This window comes from Cygnus olor, chromosome 3 (genome assembly GCF_009769625.2).
Source record: "Cygnus olor isolate bCygOlo1 chromosome 3, bCygOlo1.pri.v2, whole genome shotgun sequence".
NCBI lineage: Eukaryota > Metazoa > Chordata > Aves > Anseriformes > Anatidae > Cygnus > Cygnus olor.
The window spans coordinates 32685286-32712586 of NC_049171.1; the positions used below are offsets into that span (position 1 = coordinate 32685286).

Consider the following 27301-nt stretch of genomic DNA (forward strand, 5'->3'; position numbering starts at 1 on the left):
CTTGGAAGCATTTTTTACTTCTTTTAAAGATAAAAAGCCAGCTTTGCAACAGGTTTAGAAAGTATGAAGGCTGCTTCCACTGACACTGCAATGGCATTAACCAGTACATTACAATGTTAATTGTAACTTCTTGACAAAGTTGAATCCATATTGTTGTTAATAAAAATGATTTGAAAAGTACTGACCATGTTTACTGTTTTTTTTCCTTTGTATTGTAAGATTGTATGGTGTGAGCACATATCAGACCACAACAAAAATTTCAACTTATATTTTTCCTTTGGCTTTCTTGTAATTTTTAATTAAATAGACCAAAATACCACAAAGGAAATTTAGTAGTACAAAATGTGAGCAAACCAGTCTGCCATGCCAAGTTTCTGGTCACTGTTTACAGCAGAGTTTATGTAAGCTCTGGATGTTTCAACACCTCTGTGAGGATGTTTGGGAGGCATTATTGCCTTTCCTGCTAGATAACAGGGATTTATTCAGGATTGGAAGTTGGGGCCTGTTGACGTCCGTGTGGGTCCCTATGGAAGGCCCATCAGCTGCCACCTGAAGCTCATGAGGGGCTCTGTGCTCTGGGCTAGAGCACAAAAGCTGCTCTACACCCCAGCCGCAGCCTGCCTTCCTCACACAGTTCCTTCTGCAGTTCTACTGAGGAGAAAATTTGCATTAAATGTTACTTTCTAGGATTTTTTTTAAACTTTTTTTATTGTGAGAGTAACCAAACACTTGTACGGTCTGCCCGCAGAGGCTGTGGAACCCCGCTGCCCGGGGACACGCAGAAACAGCTCACACCAGCCCTGTCAGATCAGGTGTCTGTCAACCCGCCCAGGGCCACACGACCCGCCTCAGGTGCCCCAACCACCACCCCCCCAACGGCCGCCAACGGCCAACTGAGGGCAGAGCGCTGCGTGGGCGGATCCTCACCCTCTGCGAGGGCAGCCATAGGCTCTCCCGCCTCCGCTCGGCTCCGAGCAGCCAATCACTGCTCGCAGAGCCCCTGGCTCCTGCCAATCAGCGTGCCCGCAGCTTGAAGCCCGGCGAGGCCCGCCACGCGTGCCGAGGGGGTCGCCGGGAGCGCCGCCATGTCGGACTGGGAGGAGAGCAGCGACGAGGAGGCGCTACAGCCGCCGCCATTTTGTGCGGTTGACGCCGCGCCCCCGAGGCAGCCGCCGGCGCACTCCCGCGCCTCTGTGGAGGGCGCAGGGGGACGAAGGAGCTCTGAGGTGGCAGCCAGGGCTGGGGGAGAGGAGTGGGAGCCTCGAGATGCGGGAAGCTCCCGAGGCGCCGGGCAGGCGGCGCGGTGGCGCCTGCAGGGAGCCGCCAGCGGCAGGCCTCGGGCTGGCACGCCGCCCCTCTGCTTCTTCATCAGCAACGCCCAGGTCGGGGCGCTGATAGGTAATAACGGCCGCACGCCGGCCCCGGGGGGCTTGGGGCGTCCAGGTAGGTGGGTGGGGAGGAGGGGAGGTCCGGCTGTGGAGTGTGGAGGGGATTGTTGGTGTGGGCAGCCCTAAACGTTGCTGTCTGCCGTGTTCTCTGCCCGAGAAGGGCCACAGGACGCTGCGGCCCCTGGCATCTGTCTCCCATGGACACAATGGGATGCTTGTGTGGGGTAAGGGCTGAATCAGGGAGTTCTTCACTCACTCAGGAGAGCTGAGGTTTTTCACCCTAAACAGGTTGGGTTGATGCTCATTTCTTTCAGCCAGCAGATCATAAGTAGGATGAAACCCCTTTCTGTTAGTGTGGAGCAATGTTAGTGTGGCTCATTCTTGAGCTGATTTTGCTGCTTTCTCTCTTCATTTGACATGCTTTTGTTTTCCTGTGTCTTGCAGTTGACTGACAAAAAAAGCAGCCTGTCTTTTTCCTACCAGTTCTGTATCATAAGATCTTCTATTTATGATTGTCTGCTGTCTTACAAAGATTTTTGGGTTTTGGTCAAAAACAGAATACTTACAGTTAGAACTTAGTTTTGACAGTGTGGCTTGCATTGCAGATATTAGAGTTTTTTTTTTTTTTTTTTGTAACAGGTCGAGGAGGAACTAAAATAAGAGAGCTTGAGGACTCTTCGGGTTCTAGGATACAGGTATAGTTTGCTGTGTATCATTCAGGCCAGGGTTCTATCAGGGAAATACTTGCTTTTGCTTCAGTGTAAACCGGAGTTTCTATAGGAGGTTGAAAGATGTTGCAGTTCCCTAATAATTGCTTTTATGAGAACAGGTAAAAAGGAGGATGAATTGAGAGAGTAACTTGACTGTGAAAGTAGGAGAAGTTTACTGTCTTTATGTTTGCATGTTGTTTTTTGTTTTTGTTTTCCCTGAAGTATGCAGGTTTTCTTCTCTTTTTAAAAGGGAATTAAAGAGCTTTTCCTGGGAAGAGAAGTTTAATTAAAAAAAAAAAATCAAAGATTGTTTTCAGTATGTATTTTTATGTAATGCCTGTCCTTAAAGTATTAAAAACTCAATGAGGTTTTACGAACTCAGGTTGTAAAGGGAGCCTTGGAAGCTGAAGTGAAGATCTTTGGCAGTGCTGCTGTGCAAAATAAAGCCAAGACGTTGATTGATTGTGCAGTCGCAAACTGTGGACAAAACAACACTAGAGGTGGGACTGAGAAATGTAAGAAGTCTGTTATGGGGGGGGGAGGGGGAAAATAAGAGTATAGGTTGTCTTTCCATGTATTTGTAGTTTGGTTTTGTGTGTGTGTTTTTTATGTTGTTAGTATTTTACCAAAGTAAAAGGATTTTAACCTTGATCTTGGATAATGGTATACCACCTTTTTAGAACAGATGTCAGGGACTGTGAGCAGTTTCACTCCTCGAACTGATGGACTTCTGTGAATATCTGTTCCTGGGCATTTCCAGCAATTCTAATAAATGTTATATTGCTTGGTTTCTTGCATCACAAGTTCAAGCCCCCCCAAAATCCAGATATTTGTTCTAGTGTAAGTTCTAATGTAGTAGCTGTGCAGTGATGAAATTCAGTAAGCTTTTATAAACATAGGCTGTAAAGCAAACATACCGATTGCAGTGTGAGGCTGACTTGTTACCCCTTTCATGGGAAGTGAGCATTTAAGGTTTAATGTTGCACATCATGCCTCATTTTACTAGCCGTTAGTCTGTTACGTGGATGACCGTAATACTGTAATGACTGTATTTTGAGTTATTGATTCAGTTACTGGTATTTGTCTTGCTTAACTGTACAGTAAGCCCTCAGGGGCAAGAACCACACCCAGAGTGGTTGCTCTGAGGCACAGATGAGGAAGAAAAGATCTGAGAATTATGCTCCAGCATTAGAATAAAGAATGGAGTAGTTGTGAGTGCCCCAGGGGTAGACCAGCATGTTTCTTTCAAGAGGCTGGGATTACATAATACTTCCTCTGTGTGTGGCTGTGGTGTTTTCCCCTATATTTCCTGCTTTTCCACAAATTGTGTTGCCATTTATATCTCCAGTATAAAAATTCTCAAGAGTCGTAGACCTCATCAAAAAAGGGACATAGCGTGTAATTATACTGAAGCTTTATCTTGGTGACATTGGATGCTTTAGAAGTAAAACTTGCTCTTATAGCTGTTGAAAATAACTGTTTGCATATCATCTGCCTGGTTTGTGCTTTTCAAAAGTCCACTGCTCAACAAGTTTTCTTTATAGCTGCAGAAGCAGCATTTTGGAACCTGTCTTTTCAACATCTTTAGCTACTTAAAGTAATGCTTCTCTTCTTACCTGAAGTGTATTTGTACAGGTTCTTCTGTCAGTGCTTCAGTCCAAGGCCTAAGGAAGAGCTCTCTTTAAGTGCTTTGTGTCTATTCAAAATCACATAAGAGGTCTTGTAATACAGAAAGAAAAGGTCTGTTTGTTTTTCGATTGCACAGATCAAAAGATTGCGTAGATCCAATAGATTGCATCAAACAGCAGTGTTTTGATACTAACTCTACAGGAAAAACCTTGGATGTTATCCAGCCTGAAAATTCACCAAAAAAAGCAGTGATTAACTGGGCCTCTCTTCGAGAAAACAGAGCTAAATATGAGGCTATGAAGTGGGCAGGTTAGTTTTAAAATTTTGATCTTTGCTTGTTTACATGTGATAGATGTGTTGAATGTGCAGATATTTTAAATATTTGCTGGAAGTAACTGGATTTTTCAGCGTCCAAATTAGTTAAGTATTTGCAGTGAAGTGACCATGTCAGCATTTTTTGGAACAGTCATGGAGGACACTAGTCACTGTGTGAGGAGTCTCCAGTTACTACTAAATTTATATTTTTTTACTTCAGCCTTTCAGAGTGTTGTAGTTTTGTAGTTGATTGTAGGAAAAATCTGAAAAGTGTTAAAAATACTATGTATATTAGTAGAAATTATTTTAGAGCTTGAAACATAGGGAAGTGGTGCTTCTGCAGGTATTTAAGGATTTCTGTTCGCCTTCAGTTTTGCTTGAATGACCATGGTCTACCACTGTTTTTGACTAGTCTTCTAGTAAAAGGCATAGAGTATTTGGATTTGGGATTTTCATCTTAAGCTTTGACAGATTTACCCTAAATGTGCAGCATTTTTTACTGACTTTTAAGTTTACTTTCTTGTGATTGCTTAAGACTTGCCTCCAATTGAGAAAAACTTCTACAAAGAATCATTGAGGACTGCATCTATGTCACGAGAAGAAGTGGAACTGTGGCGGTAAGATCACTTCTGTAGGGAATCGCACTTGGCGAACTACTTAAGGTATAAAACCTATAGAGTGGGTGGTGAAATACTGAGACAATTTTTAGTGTTAGTGTCTGGTAGTAATTTAACTCTTAGGAACTATTAGGAATTAAACAATAACTAGCAGATATTTTTCCAAGCAACTAATAATACCTTAACTTTAGGGATTGACCGTTTCTCTGAAGTGTTTTATCTGGTTAACTTTCAGAGGGTGGTAACAATCGAGACCGTTCATTGTCTTTTAGGTGTTTGTTTGCGTTTCATGAGACAGCTTATTCAAGTTTTCTAGGTTCTTCCAAATTGTCTTATTCATGTGATAAATACCACTTGGCTTCCACTTTTTTTCCATACATTTTACCATCTTCAAAAGAAATTTCAACATTGATTACTGTTGTTTTTTCTGTCTATCTTGTCTTTACAAGTACATAGAAAAGCAGATCATCGATTTCCAGTGATTCTGATCGGGCCCTGGTAGTAGTTTCAGAGCTTCTTAGTAGTTCTAATAAAGCTGGTGAATGTCTTTTGATTCATATTAACTTGAAGCACCTTTCATTGTTTTTGCATGGCATCTGTTTTTCCTCTTGCGTGCCTCCTGGAGAAACCTTTTTTACAATGAGCGAATTGACACCTGTTTCCTTAAGTGTTACTGTCAGGAGCAACAGAACATAGGTTCAGAATATGCACTGAGGAATAGCACTTGTGTTATAAACAAAGGAACGTTTTTCATCTAACCCATTAACTTAAGAAACAAAGGCATTGAAAAAGTGTATCTCTGCGAACATCAGAACTTGAATTACTCATTCTTTCTGAACCTACTCACACCTTGAAGTAAAACTTGCAGATTGGAATCTTCAGAAGAGGGCTGGAACGAAGATACAATACTGATAGATATTTACACCTTAATTGGGTGGGGACCTCAAAACTATTTTGTATGTAGCTTTTTGAGTGCTCTTTTTGGATGTTGTCTTACTGAGCACCTTTTTACTAACCCATTTCGTTTTTATTTTCTAGAGCACCCAGGGAGCTGCTCTGAAAGTATATCAGGAAGGCTTGAGCCAGAATATAGGGTTCTGACAAAGAAGCTCAACCCATTCCTATGAGTTGTCTTTGGGTTTAAGAACTCGTAACAGCTCTTAACTTGTAATACAGTATAACAGGTCTGGTATGACCAGGCTGCAGCCCGTGTTAATATCCATACATAGCTTCAAATCATTCACACTTAAGAAAGAGTAACTATGACGATAACTCATGGACTAACCACGAGTCCTACAGGAGAGGTTTTTCTGTAGTGAGGCTTTCTTGAAAGTTAAAAGAACAGTTATATGCAACATAAAGCATTTACTCAATGTTCCAGGCATTTTAGGAAAAAATGTCAGAAAGGCAGAGTCTTTTGTGTTAGCTTTGCTTCTACAGATGGATTTTAAAGCTATTGCACTTCTCTAATTTTATACAGGAAAGAAAATAATAACATAATGTGTGATGACTTAAAAGAAGGCAAAAAGCGTTGCGTTCCCAATCCTGTTTGTAAATTTGAAGATGTATTTGAGGATTATCCTGATATCATGGCTAATATAAGAAAAACTGGTTTTCAGAAACCTACGCCAATTCAGGTACTTGTTCAATTTTGATGATGCTAACTGAACCTTAAGAGAAAAATACATCTAAGTATTTGTTGTTTTATGTTAGTCCCAGGCATGGCCAATCATACTCCAAGGAATTGATCTTATTGGCATAGCACAGACCGGTACCGGGAAGACATTAGCTTACTTAATGCCTGGATTCATTCATTTGGATTCACAACCAATGTAAGGACCATTCACACGTCTGAGTTGTTTGTTTGTGGATACTTCTTTTTCTGAAATGATGGCTATCTAGTAAAAAATAAGAAACTTGTTGGAAAACATACCAGATTTAAAACATAAACTCCGTTATGTCACAATGACAGGATGCAGCTGTGTACTGAAAGTTTTGAGAACATTATTTAAAAAATTTTGATGTCAGATGTGACAGATATTGTCTAGTCTCATACACCCACATTCTAAAGATGCTTTGTTGCAGATCCAAAGATCAGCGTGGAGGGCCGGGAATGTTAGTCCTAGCTCCCACTCGAGAGCTAGCACTTCAAGTAGAGGCAGAGTGTTTGAAGTACACATACAAAGGAATTAAAAGGTAACCTTCCTTCTTACTTAAGTAACTTTTTTATCACTTGGGGCTTATTTCACCTCCTAAAATAATTGCATTTGTTAAGGAAAGTCAGGGAAGGGTGCTAAATGAATAGTTCATATTTTCTCAGTTTCTAGGATGCCTGTTTGGCTACTCTCATGATGAAAATCTTAAATATACTGTTGTTTTGTGTTGCAACTTCATTGCATCTTGTCCTTTGCATATGGACAGCTGAGCAGTGTCTGGCTGTGGCATGTCATCATGCACCTCCAACCTTTTGACCATTTTGGTAGCAGCCTGCTGGACTTGCTTCAGTCTGGATGTCTTTCTTGTAATTGAGGCAGGGATACAAAAACTGGGTACGGTGCTGGAGGTGTGGTCTCATGAGTACCAAATAAAGGGGAATGATGAGTTCTCTCAAGCTGCTGGCTTCCTTCTCTGTAGTACACAGCTGGCTTTCTTTACTCTAGGGTTATGCTGCCAATTGTTCAGTTCCTTGCCCACCCAAGTCTTTTCTGCAGAGTTATCTTCCAGCATGTGGGCCCTCAGCCATGGGGTTCTTCCGCCCCCATCTTAGCTTTTCTTAAACTTCATGAGATTCCTGTCAGCCCAATTTTCCAGCCTTTAGTTGTCCTTCTAAATAACTGCCCTTCCCTGTAGCACGTTAACTGCTTCCCTAGTCTGGTTTCATCCACAAACCTGCTTGTCTTCATTTAAGCTATTAAACAGACATTGCTATATTCTGAAACCTGCTTCTGGGGTTCACTGATAGCCTGGTACAGCATTCAGTCTTGTAGCCATCAAATATAGAAGCATGTATTCTGCTTCCTTCCTCCCGAAAAAAGCTTAACAGAATGTGTTAAGTTTCTGTGTGAGCCTAAAACCTTACTGAATGCACTGATTGGTTTAACAGCAAAACACAAGACTTCTGAAGGTATTCGTTAGAAAATAGTGCATCCTTTTCTAACACTCATCTGTTTTTGGCGTGGATATTTTAAGATCAACCCAAAATGTAGCTTAGTAGCCATCTTTTCTTCCTTTCACGATTCCCTCTACTACAGTTGCAGCAGAAAGCTGTTGCTGTGCGTTTGAGGTGGGATCATTCAATGTTGAACCCGTTATTTATGGTGAATCTGTCCATCACACCTATTGTATTCCTTCATTTTGATAATGAGATAATACTTTTGTAATACGAAGCAATGTTGTGGTACTTATTTGAGAGAGATTCAGTTGAACCTTAATACTCTACTTCTGTAAATCATTTTGTTTTTTAGTATTTGCATATATGGTGGCGGGGACCGTAAAGGACAGATAAACACGGTTACCAAAGGTGTGGATATTGTCATTGCTACTCCTGGGAGACTGAATGATCTTCAAATGAACAACTTCATAAATTTGAAGAGCATAACGTACTTGGCAAGTAGCTGATACAGAATAAGTAATGCACCAGCTGGGAAATGGTTGATTTAGTGTGAATTCAGGGTTTATTTTAGCTTCCTTTAAATGTTCTGGATCTTAGTTAAAACACTGAGATCGGTTTTGGAGGGGTGGTTCATGCTCAATGTGATTGTGTTGTAGAAATGGGATATGTTGTAGACATGGGATATTCTCTAGAGGGGGAAAAAAAGGCTTCTAGCACAGTAAGCATTTTAAAGATGATAAATTATTGCTTCATAAATCATGTTGGCCATTTCAGAGTTCATCTTACAAAGATCAGTTATTAATAGATGAAATGCCTTCACTGAGTTGTCTTTTTACTTTTCTTCTAAACAATGCTAATGACTTAAGTTCTTAGAACTTGTGTGGCAAGAGCCAGTGTCACAAACTGATACCTGAGTGTTTGGGTGACCCACTTTTGATCTTAGTGGGAAAACAGCCATGCTAATGTTGTTACAGATCCTTTTCATTACATTCTTGCTTTGTGACACGCAATTGATAAGCAGGAGGAAACAAGGCCTGAAAACCTGCTCTCAATACTACAGAACATTTGTAATCTTTCTATACCAAGGGAAAGTGTAGCCAAACTACAACACACTGCTTTGCAAAGCACGGAGTGTGAGACTGAAATCAGATGCTTCAATATGTGCACGATACACTATAGTATGATACTAAGAAAAACAAGTATCAAGCTGTAAAGTATGACGTAAAGCAGAAGAAACCATTTGTTGTTATACCACTAGCAGTTGCGTATTTTCAGCAGATTGAAACAAGGACCATATTTTGAAAAGTGGTTAATATGTCATGCCTTTCCCTTTCTGGAAATGCTCTGCTTCTTTAGGTCCCCTTTGAAAATGCTCTTTTTTGACTGTTACCTAATATTTTACTTTGTATCTTCTTGTACTTTCTAATATATGTCTTCTGTTTCAGCAGTTTCATTGCCAATTCTTAGCCAACAAATAATGTAAACTTGCAGCCTTATTTCAGATAAAAGAGAGGAATATTAGATTTCCAAGTTAACACCTTAGATGAAAACGTCTTGGATGAAGAATGCTCTTTTTTAAAGAGCTTTATTTATGATTTGTATTTAAAGATATTGATGAGCTTTCCGAATGTTCCCCATGTGGACTGGGCATTTGCTGGTGTGATGTAATTGTTTCCCAAAGGACTTCGAGGGCCAGAGACTGGGTTATAGCTATAACTTTTGGTGTACATCTTGTCTGTTTTGGTGTTGTTTTTTCCCCGTTTTCAGAGATAGTTAGAATTAATTATATTTGGATATACGCAGTACACAAGGTGAACTGGAAGTATGAGAATTTTGTCATCTTGCCTGACAGAAACAAGTTAGTTCAAATGTTGACTCAGATTTTTAGTAACTCAATCAGGTTGCTGGTTTCTTGTGATTTCTGAAGAAATTCTGGGAAATGTCATATGTTCTCTTGCTTGTTCATAGTGCATATTTCCCTTGATGATTCCATTCTGTTTTGCCATATTAATTATAAGTTGGTATTCTTTTTTCAGTAATTTTAGTTGTTTTATTCCCCCCCCAAAATCAGTGTTTTAAAAATAATTTAAAAAAAAAAAAAACTTAAAGCATGGTCCCTTCTTCGTTGGCTTTGAGTATTCTTAAAGGTGATACAGATTATTCTTGTTCTGCCTGCAAATGAAATGGAAAAGATTTAAAGAAAACTGAAGAGATGAAACAAGAACAGGCTTTGCAATGAATTAGAGTGGATTCTGAAATTAAAACAGTTACCAGTAAAATTATCTCTTATAAAATGTCTTGCTGAAACGTTATCTAAGGAACTAGACCTAAACGCCTTGTTCTAAGCAGGTTTTAGACGAGGCTGACAGAATGTTGGATATGGGATTTGAACCTCAGATAATGAAGATCCTAATAGACGTGCGGCCTGACAGACAAACCGTTATGACAAGGTATGTAAACATAGTAGTACTTAATACTTGAACACCTCAATTTGTTCAATAACTTTAAGTTTACTTTGGGAAAAAAAGTCAGTTTTATTAAAAATTTTATTAATGTACCAAGAGAATGGTATCATTTTTTTTCCTAACTGTGTATTTGGTGCTAATGAATCTTTTGACAACTTGACTTACATTTCTTCTTCTCTTACTGCTGTTTTACATCAACTGTAGAAACAACTGTGTTCTTCCCAAAAATGAACTATCCAAAAAGGAAGGTGGCGAGGGAATGCTGTTATCATGAGTATTTTGAAATAGAGCTACTGTTTCAGAGAGAAAGTCTAAAAGCTTGCTAATTAGAAATCATTGAACTACTAAACTCACTTTTGGCTTCATTAGGAAGGCTACATAACTGCTACCCATACTTTTAATTTAGGAAGTTACCTTGAAAGCAGATTATTTACTATTAACATCTTAAAGTGATTTCTAAATGCTGTGTGAGCTCACTACTGTTACAGTATAATCAAATGTTTCACTGGTATATAAGAAAAGAGGAGTGATGAAATTAACAAATTGGAGAAGACTTTGCACTGTATTCTAACATTTTGTCATCTTCCCATTTAGTGCTACTTGGCCTGATGGTGTTCGTCGCCTAGCAAAATCCTATTTGAAAAATCCTATGATTGTATACGTTGGCACTCTTGACTTAGCTGTAAGTTTTCTTGTTCTTTTGTTTTGAAGAAATTACAGTTAAACAAGGATTTTTTTTTACTTGTAACTATATGTAAGTAAACGCATAAAACCTTAAAATCAATCCAAACTTAAAAATCATTCTTTTAAAGCTTCATTAAAAGTTTAGAAAGAACCTTTTAAAAAAAAAAAACTGTTTCCATAACAAGATCTAGAAGTCCTAGACTTTCAGTAGAAATTACAGGGAATAAAGATCAGTCAAATACTTGTTGCATTTGAAAATTGTATTTTGCAGTGCCTCATGTTTTTGCCTGAACCCTTGTTTTTGCAGCTGTCTTTTCCGTTCAGCAAATTCATGTTCCTTACTTCTCCCTCTGAAGGTCTTTCTTCTCACGTGTACAGATCCTTATCCAGATCTGTCTCTCAACTGCTTTCTCAAAGAGAGTAGAAGCTCTGTATTAAACCCCTGGAGGCCACTTGTCTAGGGCAAAAATATATTCGTTTCAGTAAGAACTGTCTTTGCAAAACCTGAAATGTATAGATGTAGATGTATGCTAGTCGTGCTTGTGCAGCTACCAATAGTTGACTTAAGCAGTTCTTAAGCAGAATTTACAGAAATGTTACTTGTTCCAAGATCTCCTACATCCTGGCACAGAGATTTGTTTGGTTTTTAAATTACAAAAGTTTCATTTTCAGTTCCACTTTTTAGCCATGGGCAATGAAAAAAACAATATCCAGTATGCTTTTAGACAAGAGGAAAATGTACTTTTCATCTGTTCTGTTGGGAACTATGCTTTTGTCAAAGGGCATTACTCGTCAAAGACAGGATTGTCATCTGACAGATAACAGCTGTTGCAGCTCTTGTCTAATGACATCTCTTTCATAGGGAGTCTCCTCAGCTGAAGAGGTGACTTCTGAAGGGGTGGAGGGGGGGAGGTTTCCCATGTGGAGTCTTTTTTTAGTGGATTGATTCATCAATTCTTGCCACCATTTTATGATGCAGTGCCACAAGAATGTCCAGACCTTTATGCCACTTAAATAGAATTATAGAATATCCCAAGTTGGAAGGGACCCAAAAGGCTCTTTAGGTTCAACACTGGACTCTATACAGGACCACCCAAAAAAGAAACCATCTGTCTGAGAGAGTTATCCAAGCACTTCTTGAACTCTGGCACGCTTGGCATTGTCCCCACTTCCTTGGGGAGCCCATTCCAGTGTCCAACCACCCCCTCGTTTCCTAATAGCCAATCTGAACCTCTCTTGATATGGCCTCGTGCCGTTTCCTCGCACGTAGTATACATCAGATATTCTATGGTAACCTTCAATGGAGTAAAGCTTTTATTAAAAAGTTGTAGTTGGAAGAATTGTCAGTATTGATCACCACAAATAGTTGACAGAACCTTCTTTAAAAGCTTCTTGATTTCAAGATGACAGTTGTTCCAACCTGCTCTGGACTGACTTAACATATATTCAAATTATTAATTAAAAAAAAACCTGCTTCAATCTGCTCTTCGCTAATGTTAGGAATACTTACTTCACTTAACTAGTCTGCTGATCTGTACCCTCTGAATCTTTGCAACAATTTGATAAAACTGCTTAGAGATCAGTTTTATTATTTTACGCAACAAAGAAACAAAAATTTGCATCATTTGAATTCCAAACTGATACGCATTCTAGTTTTTAAAAAGTTTTGTTGTCATATTGCTAGTTTTATTATATGGGAATAAAATATACTTTTCAAATGTGTTTATAAGTAAAATCCTTCCTGTTGTTTAACAGGCAGTAAATACAATAGAACAGAGAGTTGTTGTTACCACTGAGGAGGAGAAGAGAGCTTTCATGAAAAGCTTCATTGACTCAATGAAACCAAAAGATAAGGTCATCATTTTTGTGGGAAAGAAACTCACGTATGTAATTATTTCCCTGTATTACTTTTTTCTTTCCTACCAGAGGTGTTCTTAGTTCAGATGATTATCAAGTGTAACAGCTCTTGTCAGTAGTGTGCTGGTAACGTTTATTCCTCCAGACTGTTTTGACTAGTACTTCTTACCCTTTTTAATATTAATAGTGGTGGTGGGAAATCTAAATTTCACGTTTGAAGTAGATGTTAAGGTTTTTAGTGACATGTCAGTATGACTTGATGTTTAATTGCATATGTAGCTGGTGCAGACAAGACCTATTTGTCATTGTACCATACCTGAGCCTTTCTGGTGAATGATGCAAAAATCCCTTTCTGTTTCTTTTGATACAAGAAAGTGAGATAAAACTTCGTAGTTTGGTATCCTCCCATTTCTTGAAGAGCTGGATCTAATTTTACTGTATCATGCTTGTAATTTTTCTTTTTTTGTTCCTTAAGAAAGTTTTTGCTGCAGATGTGGAGCAGAACCTAAAGCCAAAATGCTTTTTCTCAGGAAAAATTAGTTGTTAAAACAGCTCTTGCCCATCACTGTTTGGTTTGTTTGTGTAACTGGAAGGTTCCAGGCCTGACAGCAACTACTACCCTTAGGGGCTTTTGTGGAAGGTTTTCCTCTGAATAGATCTAAGCTTTTACATGAAAGATTCTCTTGAACATTCAGTGTGGGCAACTTCTGATTCTTGCTTCCAGGTGGTAAGTTTTGCTCTTCTAGCTGTTAAGCATGTAAGTAAACTTTGACAGGTGTCTAGAAGGGCTTCAGACTTCTGACTAAAACTGTACTGATGAACAGGTTTTACTTTTTTTCTAAAATCAGAAACACATCTGAGATACTTTACTGATGAAAAAGGAAAAAATCTAAGGAAGTCTTTGCTTGTTAAGACATTCTTTATGGGAGAGGATTAGCTGATGTGGTAGGAAAAAAAGTCTAGCTGCTGAAGTACTGCATTTCAGCAATCATAAAAACTTAAGTGAATACTTGTATGCATTGCAGTCATGGTGGATTTATGTAAAATTGGAAAGTTCTTCCTTGAAGTAACTACAGAGTGATTTTTTTTTATATTTCAGTTTGTTCATTGTACATACAAGGCACATCGTACCTGGTGACATCTTCTGTACCTTAATAGTGTAGTTGAGCGATATCCTGGCTGAGACTTTTTGGCTGCATAGGTCTGTCTTTGCTTTCCAGATTCAGTGCTTCCATTGAAGGTCTCTTCTGGTAAGAAAGGCAGAGAGAGGGCTTGAAATAAAGGCATATAAAGGAATAAAAACCTTGGTTGGGAATACTTTGTGTTTCTTTCCATGCTGTTCTATAATATTGTCACCTGATTTAGGTAGGCTTTTGTCCTGTCTTACACATTTAGATGTTGTTGGCAAATTGTTACCTTTGTTATCAATCTAGATGCTGCATGCTTTCAAAAGAACCATTGTTTTATTTCATCTTAGAGCTGATGACTTAGCAAGTGACTTTGGTCTCCAGGGAATTCCAGTACAGTCTCTTCATGGTAACAGAGAGCAGTGTGATCGAGAACAGGCTTTAGATGACTTCAAGAAAGGTAGGCTTATACCTAAACTTGGGCTAAACAAGCCAGTACTTTTAAAGTTTATCATGTGCAGAATCTTTTTTTTTTTTTAGTGCACTGTCTCTTCACTACAGAAATGAAAAGACTAGAGCTCTGAAGGGTATATGGTTACTTTGTTAATCTGGCACAAAAAAACAGCAAGCAAAAAGTGATTCCTCATCAATAAAATTTAAAATGTTTAAGGGTTAAATAATTTAAGTCTTATTTTTTGAAGTCTCCGGTAAATTCAATATGTTAGCCTAAATAACTGTAAATTTAAGTGTCAGATGGAGTTTCTCAGTTCTCTTGATCCAGTAGGATCGATTATACTTTGGGATTATGTGATCAGATGCTAATAAAGCTAAGAATAGTGCTGTGATAAGGATGCCAGATAAACAAATAGTTGTTAAGGCTTCTGTTTTGTTGTGTTTTTTTTTTGTAATATCAGCTAGGCATATTTTTTTGGTTTACCTGCACCTTGTTGTTCTACTTGTCATTTTACTAGTATTTCTATTTCACATTTTTGGTGCTTGCTTACCAACTAGTATTGAAGCAGCGCAATGTGAGGTGCACCAAGTATATATTTCCTTTATATGTTGAGAACAGGAGTATTATACACCAGGAAACCAATAGACTAGAGCGTGTTTTTGTATATTCCATAAAATCAAATTTTTCTTCTGCTCTACTTTAGGCAAAGTCAGAATCCTGGTAGCTACAGACTTAGCATCCCGGGGCCTTGATGTGCATGATATTACTCATGTTTTTAACTTTGACTTCCCTCGTAATATTGAAGAATATGTTCATAGAGTTGGTCGTACTGGAAGAGCAGGGTAAGTGTCTACAAGAAAACAGTAATATCTTATTGATCGATGTCAATATTTTATGCATTGCATAGATGTTTCTCTTGTTAAATTCTAGAGCTGCAAGTGATGTAGAATGGGCGAGTGAAGCTTCCAGAATATACCAAAGTATGTTTTATGTTTTGAAATATGTTCATTAAACTTCAAGCAAACAAAGGTTTCCAATTTTGTTTTTGCAATTAAGTAGTTGGGATTGAAAGATGTTTGAAAACTAATTTAAATGTGGGGAAGACTTGTGTAAAGAAGTGTAAAACACCTTCTGTATAGAAACTCTGAAATTATCTTCCTTGTTTGTGTCTTCAGGAGCTGCTGAGTTGTTTAATTTCCTAGGCAGCCAACTTCAAGTTTTCAGCCTATCATGGTGGTATACCTAGCTAATCATTAGGACTTTCAAATGCTGCTTTCCCAGACTGGAATAAATGCAATTCATTTCCTTGTGTGTGTACATATTTTAATTAAGATCCTAATGCATGTCTCTTCATTCTTAAATATGTTCTTTATGCCAAATTTATTGTCTGTAATACCTAAATTAGTTGTGCCTTTGCTACATTTTATCTAAGTTGCTATATTTGACCTTTATAAAGTTACTTTGTCATGTGCGTAGCAAATACTCTAGCCAATTTAACCTAAAAGTTTGTAAATACTGCCTGCAGTTGAATTTCTTACTGTATATCAGTAAGAAAAAAAATAGCAGCAAAGGTGTCTCTTGTTTTGAACATCAACATTTACTTTGTTCCTTGTCTAGACGTACTGGGGAGGCAATAACACTCGTCACGAAGAAAGATTGGAAGGTTGCATCTGAACTGATTGATATTCTAGAAAGAGCAAACCAAGTAAGAAAAAACCTTACTGAGTAATATTTATATTGGTTCTGGGTTACCACCTGAAACAATTCACGGTGATAGCCTTCTTACACTTTTCTTGATGAGTGTCTGTAGTGTCTTGAGGAAAAAAAAAAAGATACTTAAATATCTATTGTCCTGGATTTTACCCTAGAGAGATTTCTCAGAGAAGAGCCAGGAAACTCAGTAGCAACCTTCTGGATCCAAAGAAAAAGTTACTATCATATGCACCCATAAAAGTCTGCAGGATAATAGGATTTATTTTATTCCTTAGTATTTTATTCCATTTCTATTTCACTTCTGGACACATGTTCCAGAAGCAAACCAGTGTTCGTTTGACAGTATAAATATCAGAAGAAGCTTAACTGTTTTTCAGCTTCTCGTGTACAGTTATCGCAACTGTCTACTATTCCAAGCTGTATTTCTTGTAGATGTTTGTAAGTAGTATGAGAAGTAGGAGTAAATTTGACTACTTTTAAAAGAACCACGCTTCTCTTTACGCTGTCCAGGATATTGGCCAGCTTTCTGGGTTGCAAGCGCCCATTGCCAGCTCATGTTGACCTTCGTATTATCAACACCCCCAGGTCCTTCTCCTCAGGGCTGCTCTCAATCCACTGTCCGCCCAGCCTGTATTTGTGCTTGGGGTTGCCCTGACTTATATGCAGCATCTTGCCCTTGGCCTTGTTGAACCTCACGAGGTTCACACAGACCCACCTCTCAAGCCTGTCCAGGTCCCTCTGAATGACATCCCTTCCCTCCAGCGTATCAACCACACTACTCTACTTGGTGTCCTCCACAAACTTGCTGAGGGTGTACTTGATTCCACTGTCCATGTCAACAACAAAGATGTTAAACAGCACCAGTCCGAATACCCGAGGAGCACCACTCATCATTGGACACATGGACGTTGAGCTGTTGACCGCAACTCTTCAGTGTGACCGTCCAGCCAATTCCTTACCCACCGAGTGGTCCATTCGTCAGGTCCATGCCTCTCTGATTAGTCAAGGCTATCGTGTGACAGCATCGTATGCTTTGCCCAGGTCTGGGTGGATGATGTCAGTTGCTCTTCCCTTTTCCACCAGCCCTAACCCCACTGTAGAAGGATGACTTGCAATACGCATGCTATTATATATTAATGGTACTGAAAATGTTTTTCAGCTGTTCGTCATTGCTAGAAGATGCATTTCTATCTAAAACACAAATGTTTTAATTAGCTGTTTATAGGTTGCTATTAGATATGGTGATGCTGGCATACTGAAAATTCACATACACTGCTGGTTATTTTTCAGCATATTTCAGTATATTCTCACGTAAGACTTCTTAACTACGCATCTCTACAGAAAAGCTAATCTAAAAAGGTGGCAGAAGCCAGATAAATAACAAAATCTAGTTCAGGAACACAAATAAGTTACATATTTTTAAAGTCTAAAAGTTTAGAATTTCTTAAAGCTAAGCTTGCTCTTGTGATATGTTCTTATCAGGTAGTTCCTGATGAGCTTATTTCAATGGCAGAAAGATACAAAAAATTTCAAATGGAAAAAGACGTGGAACGGGATATACGAAGACCTCAAAGAAAACCCCCAAACCAACTGTAATCCGTGGAAGGTACAAAACAAAGTAAGTGATTATAGTTCGTGTTAACGTTAGCATCTGTGCACTTGAATTTAGAATTTTCTTTTCTCAGTTTTCTATACCTGTTCTATTTTAAATAGTGTTTTTTAAAAATGCCTTAGGAAAGAAAAATGGGGTTACATTTATATACAAACAAATCTAGTTTTGTGCTTTGACACTATTTTGACTTCAATCTCGGGAAAGTTAATGTTAGTTATTTCTTGTGTGATGTGCACAACTTCTAAAGTCATTATATAATGGTTAAAATCAAATATTGTGGGTTTAGTTATTTAACTATGTATTACTAAAATCTTTTTTCCTTTTATTTTCAGAGAACTGGGTTAGTGAATGTAAGCAGTGTTTGTCAGTCTGACTTAATACTGTACTTTCACACTGATATGCCACATCTGCAGGGCGTGCAAAAGTATTTCAGAGAATAACTATTTGAAAACTGCTCTGTTTTCAGTAACTGATGTTTGCCCAAGTGAGTATTTTATTTCCAAGCTAACACTAAAGGTCATTTTTGTTCAGACTTGTCTCAAGCTTTTTTTTTTTTTAGAGAAGTCTGTATTTCCTCCAAATGGAAGAGGGCATAACAAGAAGCATGTATTCATGACTAGATGAAAAAAGCAGCTTCAGTGTTTCTACTCTGGGGGGTAATTGTCTAGTTAAGGAAGAAGTGCACGGTTTACTACAGTGATGTTAACAAAGTCAATAAAGAGCATCTTAGGGAAATACACCTTTGAAGGTCAGCTTCCTTTCAGATAAAGTTGATTCGTATTTTATGCTTGGATGTCAGGTTCTGTCCCCACTACTGTTAAGGGTAATGGGGCATGTTTTCACTCTTTGGAAGTTTCTTGGAAGGGGCTATTCCTGTACAAATGATACTTGGTCTGAACTTGTGTTTACTCAGGTCATGTGAGTAACTGGAAAATTAATAAACTGAGTCTAGCGAGATGAGTGTTTTAGTAAGGTTATTCTCTAAAAGTTCTTCTTCCCTTTCCTCTTCTTTATTTGGTAATAATTGATGTGAAATCTGGGCTTTACTTTAGCCTGTAGGTATTTTGCCTTTAAAAAGTAGGGTAAAAATACAGACTTTCCTTGGCTCTTTTAAAAACTACATACTTTTTTAAAAAAAAAAAAGGCAACTCTAAAATGCTGTGTATTTTATCATCTGCACAATTCTAGTAATAGGAAATGTCATGGTCCCTTTTTTCCTAACATAAGAAAACTGAGCTGAATTCTGTCCAACTCTGAGAGTGTCGGATTCAGGCTACGTTTTGGTTTTGAAAACCTTTTACAGGAAGACTTCTTCCTCCTTGATAACGGACTGAAAAGGTATGTTTTTTCTACAAGAATCTCCACACAGATGTTCAATGACACAATAACTTCTGTGTTGGATAATGATTGCTTCCCTTCCAAAGTCCATTGAAAAGGCTAATTCCCAAAGCAATTCTGAAGACTCAGAAAGATGAGTTACTTCAGGAATGTAATATGATTTTGATACTGTATTCTTTTTGCTCACTAATGCCAGTGATTGCCCTCTGCAAAGCTCTTCATACACCCATTTGACCTGGAGAAGTAGTTCACTTCTATGTCAAAGTAATTTCAGTGACTTTTACAATTCAGCTTTTTTTCTCTTTTTGAAAGCAGGAGTGTATTCTGGATATTCTGCAATGGATTTTAATTTTAAATAAAATTGTCATTTTTCACTTTTAACTATCCTGTCATTGGTGCCTTTATATTTGGGATCATAATTACACCTGTGAAATTGGCTATTGCAAATTCTTACATATGTTCCTTGTATAACTTGATAGTTTGCAGGTGAAATCTGCATATGGATAGGGAAGATAAATACAGTTGCAATCAAAGAGGGGGGGGAGGGAACTAGCTGGCCAGCAGCTGTAGAGACTGTTAAAATGAGCTCGAAGGATTCCATGACACACAAGGACTTGAGTCTTTGTTTATTAAAGATTGTTACTTTATTATAAATTAACGCAAATCACTACTAGCAATAATACTATGATTAATAAGGGAAAGAGCTTTTATTCATCTATATATTAGAGTTATTACTGAGGCACAAGTGTTTGTATATATATGTAACAAATTGTTGTGGTTTAGCCCGGCTGGCAGTCAAACACCACACAGCCGTTCGCTCACCCTCCCCCCTCCCTCTCCGGGATGGGGGAGAGAAACGGGAAAGTGAAGCCTGTGAGTTGAGATAAAGACAGTTTATTAAGACAGGGAAAAGAATAACAACAATAATAATAATAATAATAGTATTAATAGTAATAATGTGTACGAAATAAGTGATGCACAATGCAATTGCTCACCACCCGTTGACCGATGCCCAGCCTATCCCCGAGCAGCCGGCCACCCCTCCACCCCGGCTAGCCACCCCTATATATTGTTCAGCATGACGTCAGATGGTATGGAATACCCCTTTGGCCAGTTTGGGTCAGCTGTCCTGGGTCTGTCCCCTCCCAGCTTCTGCTGCATCCCTAGCCTGCTCGCTAGCAGGACAGAGAGAGGCTGAAAAGTCCTTGGCTTGGTGTAAGCACTGCTCTACAACAATTAAAACATCAGCATGTTATCAGCGCTCTTCTCATTCTAATCCAAAACATAGCACCCTGCCAGCTACTAGGAGGAAAATTAACTCTGTCCTAACTGAAACCAGGACACAAATACTAAGGATACAGTAACAATTAACAGTAGCAGCAATTAGAAGCAGAAAGGCAATTTGAGGTAGGAAAGTCAGTACTACAGCAGCAGAGTGATATATACCATCAACCAGAACCCCTAGCTGCCTTTCTGTGAGGCTGCTCTTCAGCCTCTCGTTCCCCAGCTACAAAGGGCTACGAAGCTGGTGAAGGGCCTGGAATGCAACTCCTATGAGGACTTGCTGAGGGAACTGGGGTGGTTTAGTCTGGAGAAGAGGAGGCTCAGGGGAGACTTTATTGCTCTCTGCAACTACCTGAAAGGAAAGTAGGGGAGCTGGGCCTCTTCTCACCGGTAACTACTGATAGGACTAGAGGGAATGGCCTCAAGTTCTGCTGGGGAGATTCAGATAGGAAATTCTGAGACATTCTTTCTCAGAAAGAGCAGTCAGGCATTGGGATGGGTTGCCCAGGGAGGTGGTGGAGTCACCATCCCTGGGGGGTGTTTAAGGAAAGGTTGGACGTGGTGCTTAGGCACATGGCTTAGTGGGTGACATTGGCAATAGGGCGATGGTTGGACCACGTGATCTTGAAGGTCTTTTCCAACCTTGAAGCTTCTATGCAAAGAACAGATATATCCAGGATTGCCCTGTCCCAGGTGCCAAATCTGGCACTTGCTTTTACTGAATTTCATGTCGTTGGCGATTGCCCAGCTCTCTAATCAAGATCTCTCTGCAAGGCCTCTCTATCCTCAAGGGAGCAACAGCTCCTTCTAGCTCCTCCATCATCAGCAAACTCAGTGTGCATGCAAGTCCTGTGTCCAAATCATTTATAAAAACATTGAAGAGAACTGACCCTCTCACCTGAGAAAAGAAGCCAACACCCTCCTCACTGCAACCTTCTTTCAGGTAGTTGTAGAGTGATGAGGTCTCCCCTCAGAAGTCCTGTCTTCCAGTCCCTTCACCAGCTTCATTGCTCTTCTCTATACGTGCTCAAGCAGCTCAGTTTCTTGTAGGATATATATGTATAATGTACATATATATGCACCCATCTATGTAATATAAATATACATAATGTATGTACAGGTGTAACAACGGTAACCGAGGAGGGACTGGTATGAGCTATTCAGCCACACTTCCGGGATGTCGTTCGTTCCAGGCTGTTATTAGGCTGAAGGTCAAGTTCTCAAGCTGGCAGGTGTTTTCTCCTCTGTTTAGCAGTCATTATATGTCAGGATTTTTCACATTACAGTCAGGTCACCTTCATAACTGTCCCCATCAAACATTAATTAAAATTTCCAGTTTCTTTTAAGGGTTTGTTTTTGTTTTTCAATAGTATCAAACTACTGAGATGTAGCTTTAGGTGTTAAACATGTTTTACAATATGCAAATCTACATGATTTGCTTTCAGGTAATTACTGTAAATAACTTTTTTAATATCCCTGCTGAAATATTGGGAATCCGTTGTTCAGTTGATAGCCTATTTGTCTGGAAAGGAAATTGTTGCTTGCTTTGTCATCCAGGCTGAGCAAGTTGTATTGGGGAATAAAAAAGTGCGGCAGCTGAGAATCTTGCAAACAACGCAGAAAATACCCTAGATAATTCTGAAAACAGTGTTCCAGGTTTTCGTACTGCCAATCTGTGTCATTTGGCCAAATGACACACGAGTGGAAAAAGGCAGTTTTGACATGATAGGAACAAAATTTTTCTAATTCTTTTGCATGTTTCATTTTAAGTTTCTCTAGAAGATACTTCAGAAGTTTCAGACAATCTTTCCTGTTAAATAAATAAGAACTTATTAGGTACCTTCTACATAGTCAGTTCTAAACGTCTGTTTTAGATATTTAAATGCACATTATTTATGAAAGAAAATTCCAGCACATTCCAAGTACAAATACAGGCTGGGTGGAGAATGGATTGAGAGCAGCCCTGAGGAGGAGGACCTGGGGGTGTTGGTTGGTAAGAAGCTTGACACGACCTGGCAGTGGGCACTTGCAGCCCAGAAGGCCAGTCGTATCCTGGGCTGCATCAAAAGCAGCATGGCCGGCAGGTCAACGGAGGTGATTGTCCCCCTCTGCTCTGCTCTTGTGAGACCCCACCTGGAGTGCTGCATTCAGCTCTGGGGCCCCCAGCACAAAAAGGGCGTGGAAGTATTAGAACGAGCCCAGAGGAGAGCCACGAAGATGATCACTGGGCTGGAGCACCTCTCCTACGAAGACAGGCTGAGGGAGCTGGGGTTGGTCAGAGAGGCTAGACTTAAATTAGATACAGGAAAGAAATTATTTTCAATGAGTGTGGTGAGGCCCTGGCACAAGTTGCCCAGAGAAGCTGTGGATGCCCCATCCCTGGAGGTGTTCAAGGCCAGGTTGGATGGGGCTTTGAGCAACCTGGTCTAGTGGGAAGTGTCCCTGCCCCTGGCAGGGGAGTTGGAATAAGATGCATTAAGATCCCTTCCAACCCAAACCATTCTATGATTCTATAAAATAAAAATTCTATTAAATAAAAATATTCTTACTCTAAAGGAATATTTTCAATAAAATTTTAAAATAAGTGCAGCAATAAGGTGGATAACCCTAGAAGTATAATAGAATCGTAGCACTGTGCTTGCATGGTAGTGTCCCTGCTGCAGATACTGCTACCAGTATAACGTGAGCTTGGAGCACAGCTGAAGATTAAAGCTGCGCTTTGAGCTTGGATTTACACTGAAGGCAGTACCACTGCCTTCCTGTGGTACTCTGTGAGTTGAAGAGGTGTAGTTCAATTCATTGCTAGGCAAGGACATAGCATGTCTGATACTACTTATAAAGCAAAGATAAGGAGTTCTGTATTAGTTCTCTTGTGACTATTGATTCTGTGCAGGATGAAATCAAGTAAACTACGAAGTGGTTTTGCCATAAAGTAGGTTCTGTAGCTGATGCAGTTTTTTTCTCTTCAAAGAAATGTGTGAACCAGATTTTACTAGAGTGAAAAATCACATTTATTGATCCTGATCCCATTCAGCAGTTCTTTTCTCAACATCATCTAATAAATTGCCTTGCCATGAACTGTAATTTGCTTACAAAGCTCAGAAAGCTGTCTCATCAGATTTTTGAGCTAATTTTTCTGACTTTAGGAAAGATTACTTGGCAAGTCAGATCTGTTTGCTTTGAAAGGCAAATTTGGAACATAAATCTGCAATGTGATTTGTTTCCATCTCTCCCTGAGTAAATGCAAGTCAGACATTCAATGAGTACCTGCAAGCTTGTACTACTCTAGAACAGTGATGCAAGAATTAACGCTTAAAATTCTTATTCTTGTACCGTGTTAAGAATAATTACTTCTAGACCAAATTCTTAAATGTTAAACTGAAACAGTGCTGGGCAATATTAAGGCTCAAACTAGCTTAAAGTAAAATATTACTGTGAAATACCAACCTACAACATTTTGCTCCATCGGTTTCACAGCATGTCTTTATGCTGCCATGGTTGTTCATCATGGCCTTTTCAATATGTGAGAAAGAGAGTCGCCAGGTATTTCCTAAAGTGGAGTACAAGATTGATAAATGATTACACAGCAGTAAATATAGGTATAACTAGAAAAAAAAAAATAGAAAAAAAAAGACATTTAAAACTGACTGAATTTAAAATATCAACAATTTCTTTGCACCTAAAAAAAAATAATTCAGCAGTTACTAAAATGAGTTAACTCCTCAATTCCCCAGCACTCCATACAAATAAAATTGTAATGTTACAGGCCCTAGTTAATTGCCTGGATCCTTTCTTTATATTCTCAAGGATATTTGGCTTCAGTTTTTAAAATTAAGCTTGATTCTGAACTTTCTGGCATTTGTTGAACATCATATGGGGAATAATTGCACTACTTACAGAAATCTACTACCTCTCAATTTCTGTTCTGTATTATTGGCCTTATTGCTTAACCATTTTGGTTTTGAGTAAACAAATCTTGATGATTGGTTTAAATTTCTTAGTGCAAGTAATCCAATTCTGAGCTTGTCTCTGGTAACTGTTGAAAAGCATTTATTTTTGTTGTTCTGGTAATGTTTCTGAAAACAATGATCAGTACAGCTCAGCCCCTTATTTCTAAAACACCAACACTCGTTTTTGTCTTCCTCACTTAAGTTACAATGTTTCCCTACCTGTTTGGTTTGATTACTATTTGCATTTAATTTTCAATGAGAAAGAGCCCAGTAAAGCAGTGGTGAGCTATTTGGCACTGTTAAGATAGGTATCCTAACTTAAAAAAATACCAAGCTGCCAGAACTCTTTTTGTTGAAAACATCAATTCTCTTAATACAATGCCAAGTTGAGATGTTTCTGCAAACTAATGTAGGCTTGGTGTAACAGTCCTCTAGGAAAAAAAAAATAATAATAGCAGTCATGTTGCAGCCATATTAGATTTCAATGAGAAATAATGTATCATGCTAAAAAAGTATAGTTTGCTTCCTGCAGAAGTATAGAACTTCTAAGTGCCTTTTACAGGGATGTTCTCTGTCTTTTTAGAAATCGCCTTAATTTATTTTCCTTATAAATGAGTGGATGTTGCTGTTTAATACAGCACTAGCAGGGAAAATACGTATGCCTGTATTTGATTTAACAGATTTAATATAATACTGTTAGAATCTGTTACTGTACAGTCTGCAAAGCAGTTTTGTCTTTAGATTTCAGCACAGGACAAGCAGTGTCACAAATCTGATGTTTTAAAGAGCGGTTTCAAAGATGATCTGGCTACATCCAGGATAAATTAAAGGTCTGTGTACCTTGATGGCAGAATACTGAACAGAATTTGGATACCCTTTTTATGACGTTTATAAGCGATCAAGTTGTAGAGAAGATATTTCTTAACTTAGGCTTATGGTATGTATTTGAAGTACCTCTTAGAACCTTTTCTTTTTTGTTTTGCTTGGCTACTAAATAAATCGGTTTATTTCTGAGCTCTCTCCTGACTTTTCTTCCTAGCCACCGTTCAATGTTGAGGCCATCCTGAGTGCTGAGAGGCCAGCTCTGCTGAACTTCCAAAGCCAAGATGATGTCCACTGATATTTCTGCTGAAGACTTTTTGATCAGTAGAGTTATTGCAGGACTTCCAACCTTACTTCTTTTCACAGTTACTTCCACATCTAGTAACAAAAATATATTTTTTTTTTCATGTTAGAAGAAGCATCTTTTGAAGATAAGGTGTTCACTGAACAGGAATTTATAATCAGTCAAAAGTCTCAGGTGCTTTATTCTATAGGATTTGTGAAATGCATATGGATTTTTAAAACATCAAGGAGGCCAGCTGAGGCCTCCATCTACAAAATAAGGAAAACTTCTCCTGAACTGAAGATGTTGCTTTTTTTTTTTTTTTAAAGTATTTTTGACTCTATTTGAGATGTCTTCTGTAGACATAGCAATGCTTTCCAATGAACTGTTTCACTATGGAAGACATTTAGACTGAAGTGATTTGGCCATGACATAGCAGAAGGCTTTTCAGAAAAAGAACACCCTAAAAGGGGATACATCTTACAGACAGATTTGAAATAGTAATAGCTAATGAGGTAGTTTAATTCATTTTGCTACCAGTTCAGCAAATAGTCCTTTGTATAGGGCAGAGAGGTTCAAAACACATAGGTTTTGTAGGCAGTGCTACACATGGGACAAGAGACCTTAAGATACAACTGCATTTTTTGCATTGCTGTGTGAAACTTGTTCACTCAGGACTTACCCTTAATGTTTTTTACTTCTTCTTTAATAATTTTTCTTAGTGCTGTACGCATTTTAATGGCTGATAATTTTCCATCTTCATCTAAAAACTTGTTCAAATACTTTTCCTTTGGATTTCTTTTGAACGTTAGATAATAATAGGCTCCGGTGTCATCGCACTCATCTAGCTGAATTCTCATGACAGGCATTACAAGCATGATATCAAACTCATTTGGCTCAGATATCTGCAAAGTACGAGAACACCATATTAAATGTGTGACTTAGGCTTTATTCTCTTTAGACTTTTACCCTACCTGAGGTTTTACCTGGGAATGCCTTGGTGTGTTTGCCACGTCTGGTGTGAAATAGGAGCTTATTTCTGGCGGATTGGCGTTACAGGATTGCTGTGGAGAACAGCAATGTCCTGATGTTACGCCCTTTTTCAACTTACTGAGTTTTTAAGACAGTTTTGGGATTCCTAAACTGCTCTAAGTGCCAGGTGAGTTCTCAGCGGTCTCTCTTTTGCACTCAGGAGCCAACTACGAGGAAATAATACGCGTTGCCATTCCTGGAGCTGCGTTAGGAAGCCATCCCCCGGTGCTGAGGGGGGCCGGCCCTGCCGGTCGGGCCCAGCCCCGCGGTCGCGGCCGTCCCGCACCCACCTTGAGGCGCTCGTAGTAGCTGCCGGCGCCCAGCCTGCGGATGGAGCCGAAGCCGCCGTCCCTGCCGCGGATGGCCTGTATGAGGTGCGATACCACCTGGTTCACCAGCCCCGACGCCTCCGACACGTCCCGCCGGCCCAGGCTGAGCTGCGACAGCACCCCCCGCAGCCTCAGGGGGGGCACCGCCGCCGCTTCTCCGCCTCTCTCCGCGGAGCCCCCCGGCCGCCTCCTGCCGGCCGGGGCTGCCCTGGCGGCTTCTCCTCCTCTCTCCGCGGAGCCCCCCGGCCGCCTCCCGCCGGCCGGGGCTGCCCTGGCGGCTTCTCTTCCTCTCTCCGCGGAGCCCCCCGGCCGCCTCCCGCCGGCCGGGGCTGCCCCGGCGGCACGGCCGCGCCCGGTGGCAGCGGGGCCGCCCTCCCTCGGCTCGCCGCCGGCGAAGGAGCCGCGCCCGGCGATCCCCCTGCGCCGCACCGACCGCTGCCGGCGCTCTCCGCGGCCGCCCGCGCCCTCCATGATCCGCGCCCCGGGTTCCGTTTCCAGGCGGCGCCGAGGAACCGAAAGTCCCGCCGGGAGGAGGGGCCGGGCCGAGCCGACCCGAGGCGCCGCCCTCCCCGGCGCCCTC

General features: G+C 39.9%; 2 protein-coding genes across 4 annotated transcripts; one reads left to right on the plus strand and one right to left on the minus strand.

Annotated features, from left to right (window-relative positions):
- The first annotated feature begins 1046 nt into the window (after nt 1-1046).
- DDX43 (DEAD-box helicase 43) lies at nt 1047-25432 on the plus strand. Of its 3 annotated transcripts, none has more exons than XR_005818781.1 (17): nt 1047-1398; nt 2028-2083; nt 2481-2598; nt 3929-4036; nt 4578-4659; nt 6140-6296; nt 6373-6491; nt 6745-6855; nt 8124-8265; nt 10121-10221; nt 10831-10918; nt 12676-12803; nt 14255-14364; nt 15062-15200; nt 15289-15338; nt 15976-16063; nt 17554-17670. XR_005818781.1 is itself a non-coding variant. In XM_040553384.1 (17 exons), exons 1-16 carry the CDS (start codon nt 1086-1088, stop codon nt 17665-17667), a joined length of 1974 nt encoding a protein of 657 aa, XP_040409318.1. In that variant the 5' UTR covers nt 1049-1085; the 3' UTR covers nt 17668-17689; nt 25295-25432. The 3 variants fall into 3 exon arrangements, 2 of the variants coding, with proteins under 2 accessions (XP_040409318.1, XP_040409317.1); XM_040553384.1 differs by lacking the exon at nt 15289-15338 and adding an exon at nt 25295-25432 and having other exon boundaries at nt 1049-1398; nt 17554-17689; XM_040553383.1 differs by lacking the exon at nt 15289-15338 and adding an exon at nt 18016-19445 and having other exon boundaries at nt 1049-1398; nt 17554-17689.
- CGAS (cyclic GMP-AMP synthase) lies at nt 21673-26964 on the minus strand (the record flags this gene model as incomplete). Its single annotated transcript, XM_040553385.1, has 5 exons — nt 21673-22115; nt 23753-23855; nt 25210-25455; nt 26043-26265; nt 26683-26964. Coding segments are annotated over 5 exons (1197 nt in total), but the record flags the coding sequence as incomplete, so codon positions are not given.
- Between the last annotated feature and the right edge of the window lie 337 nt (nt 26965-27301).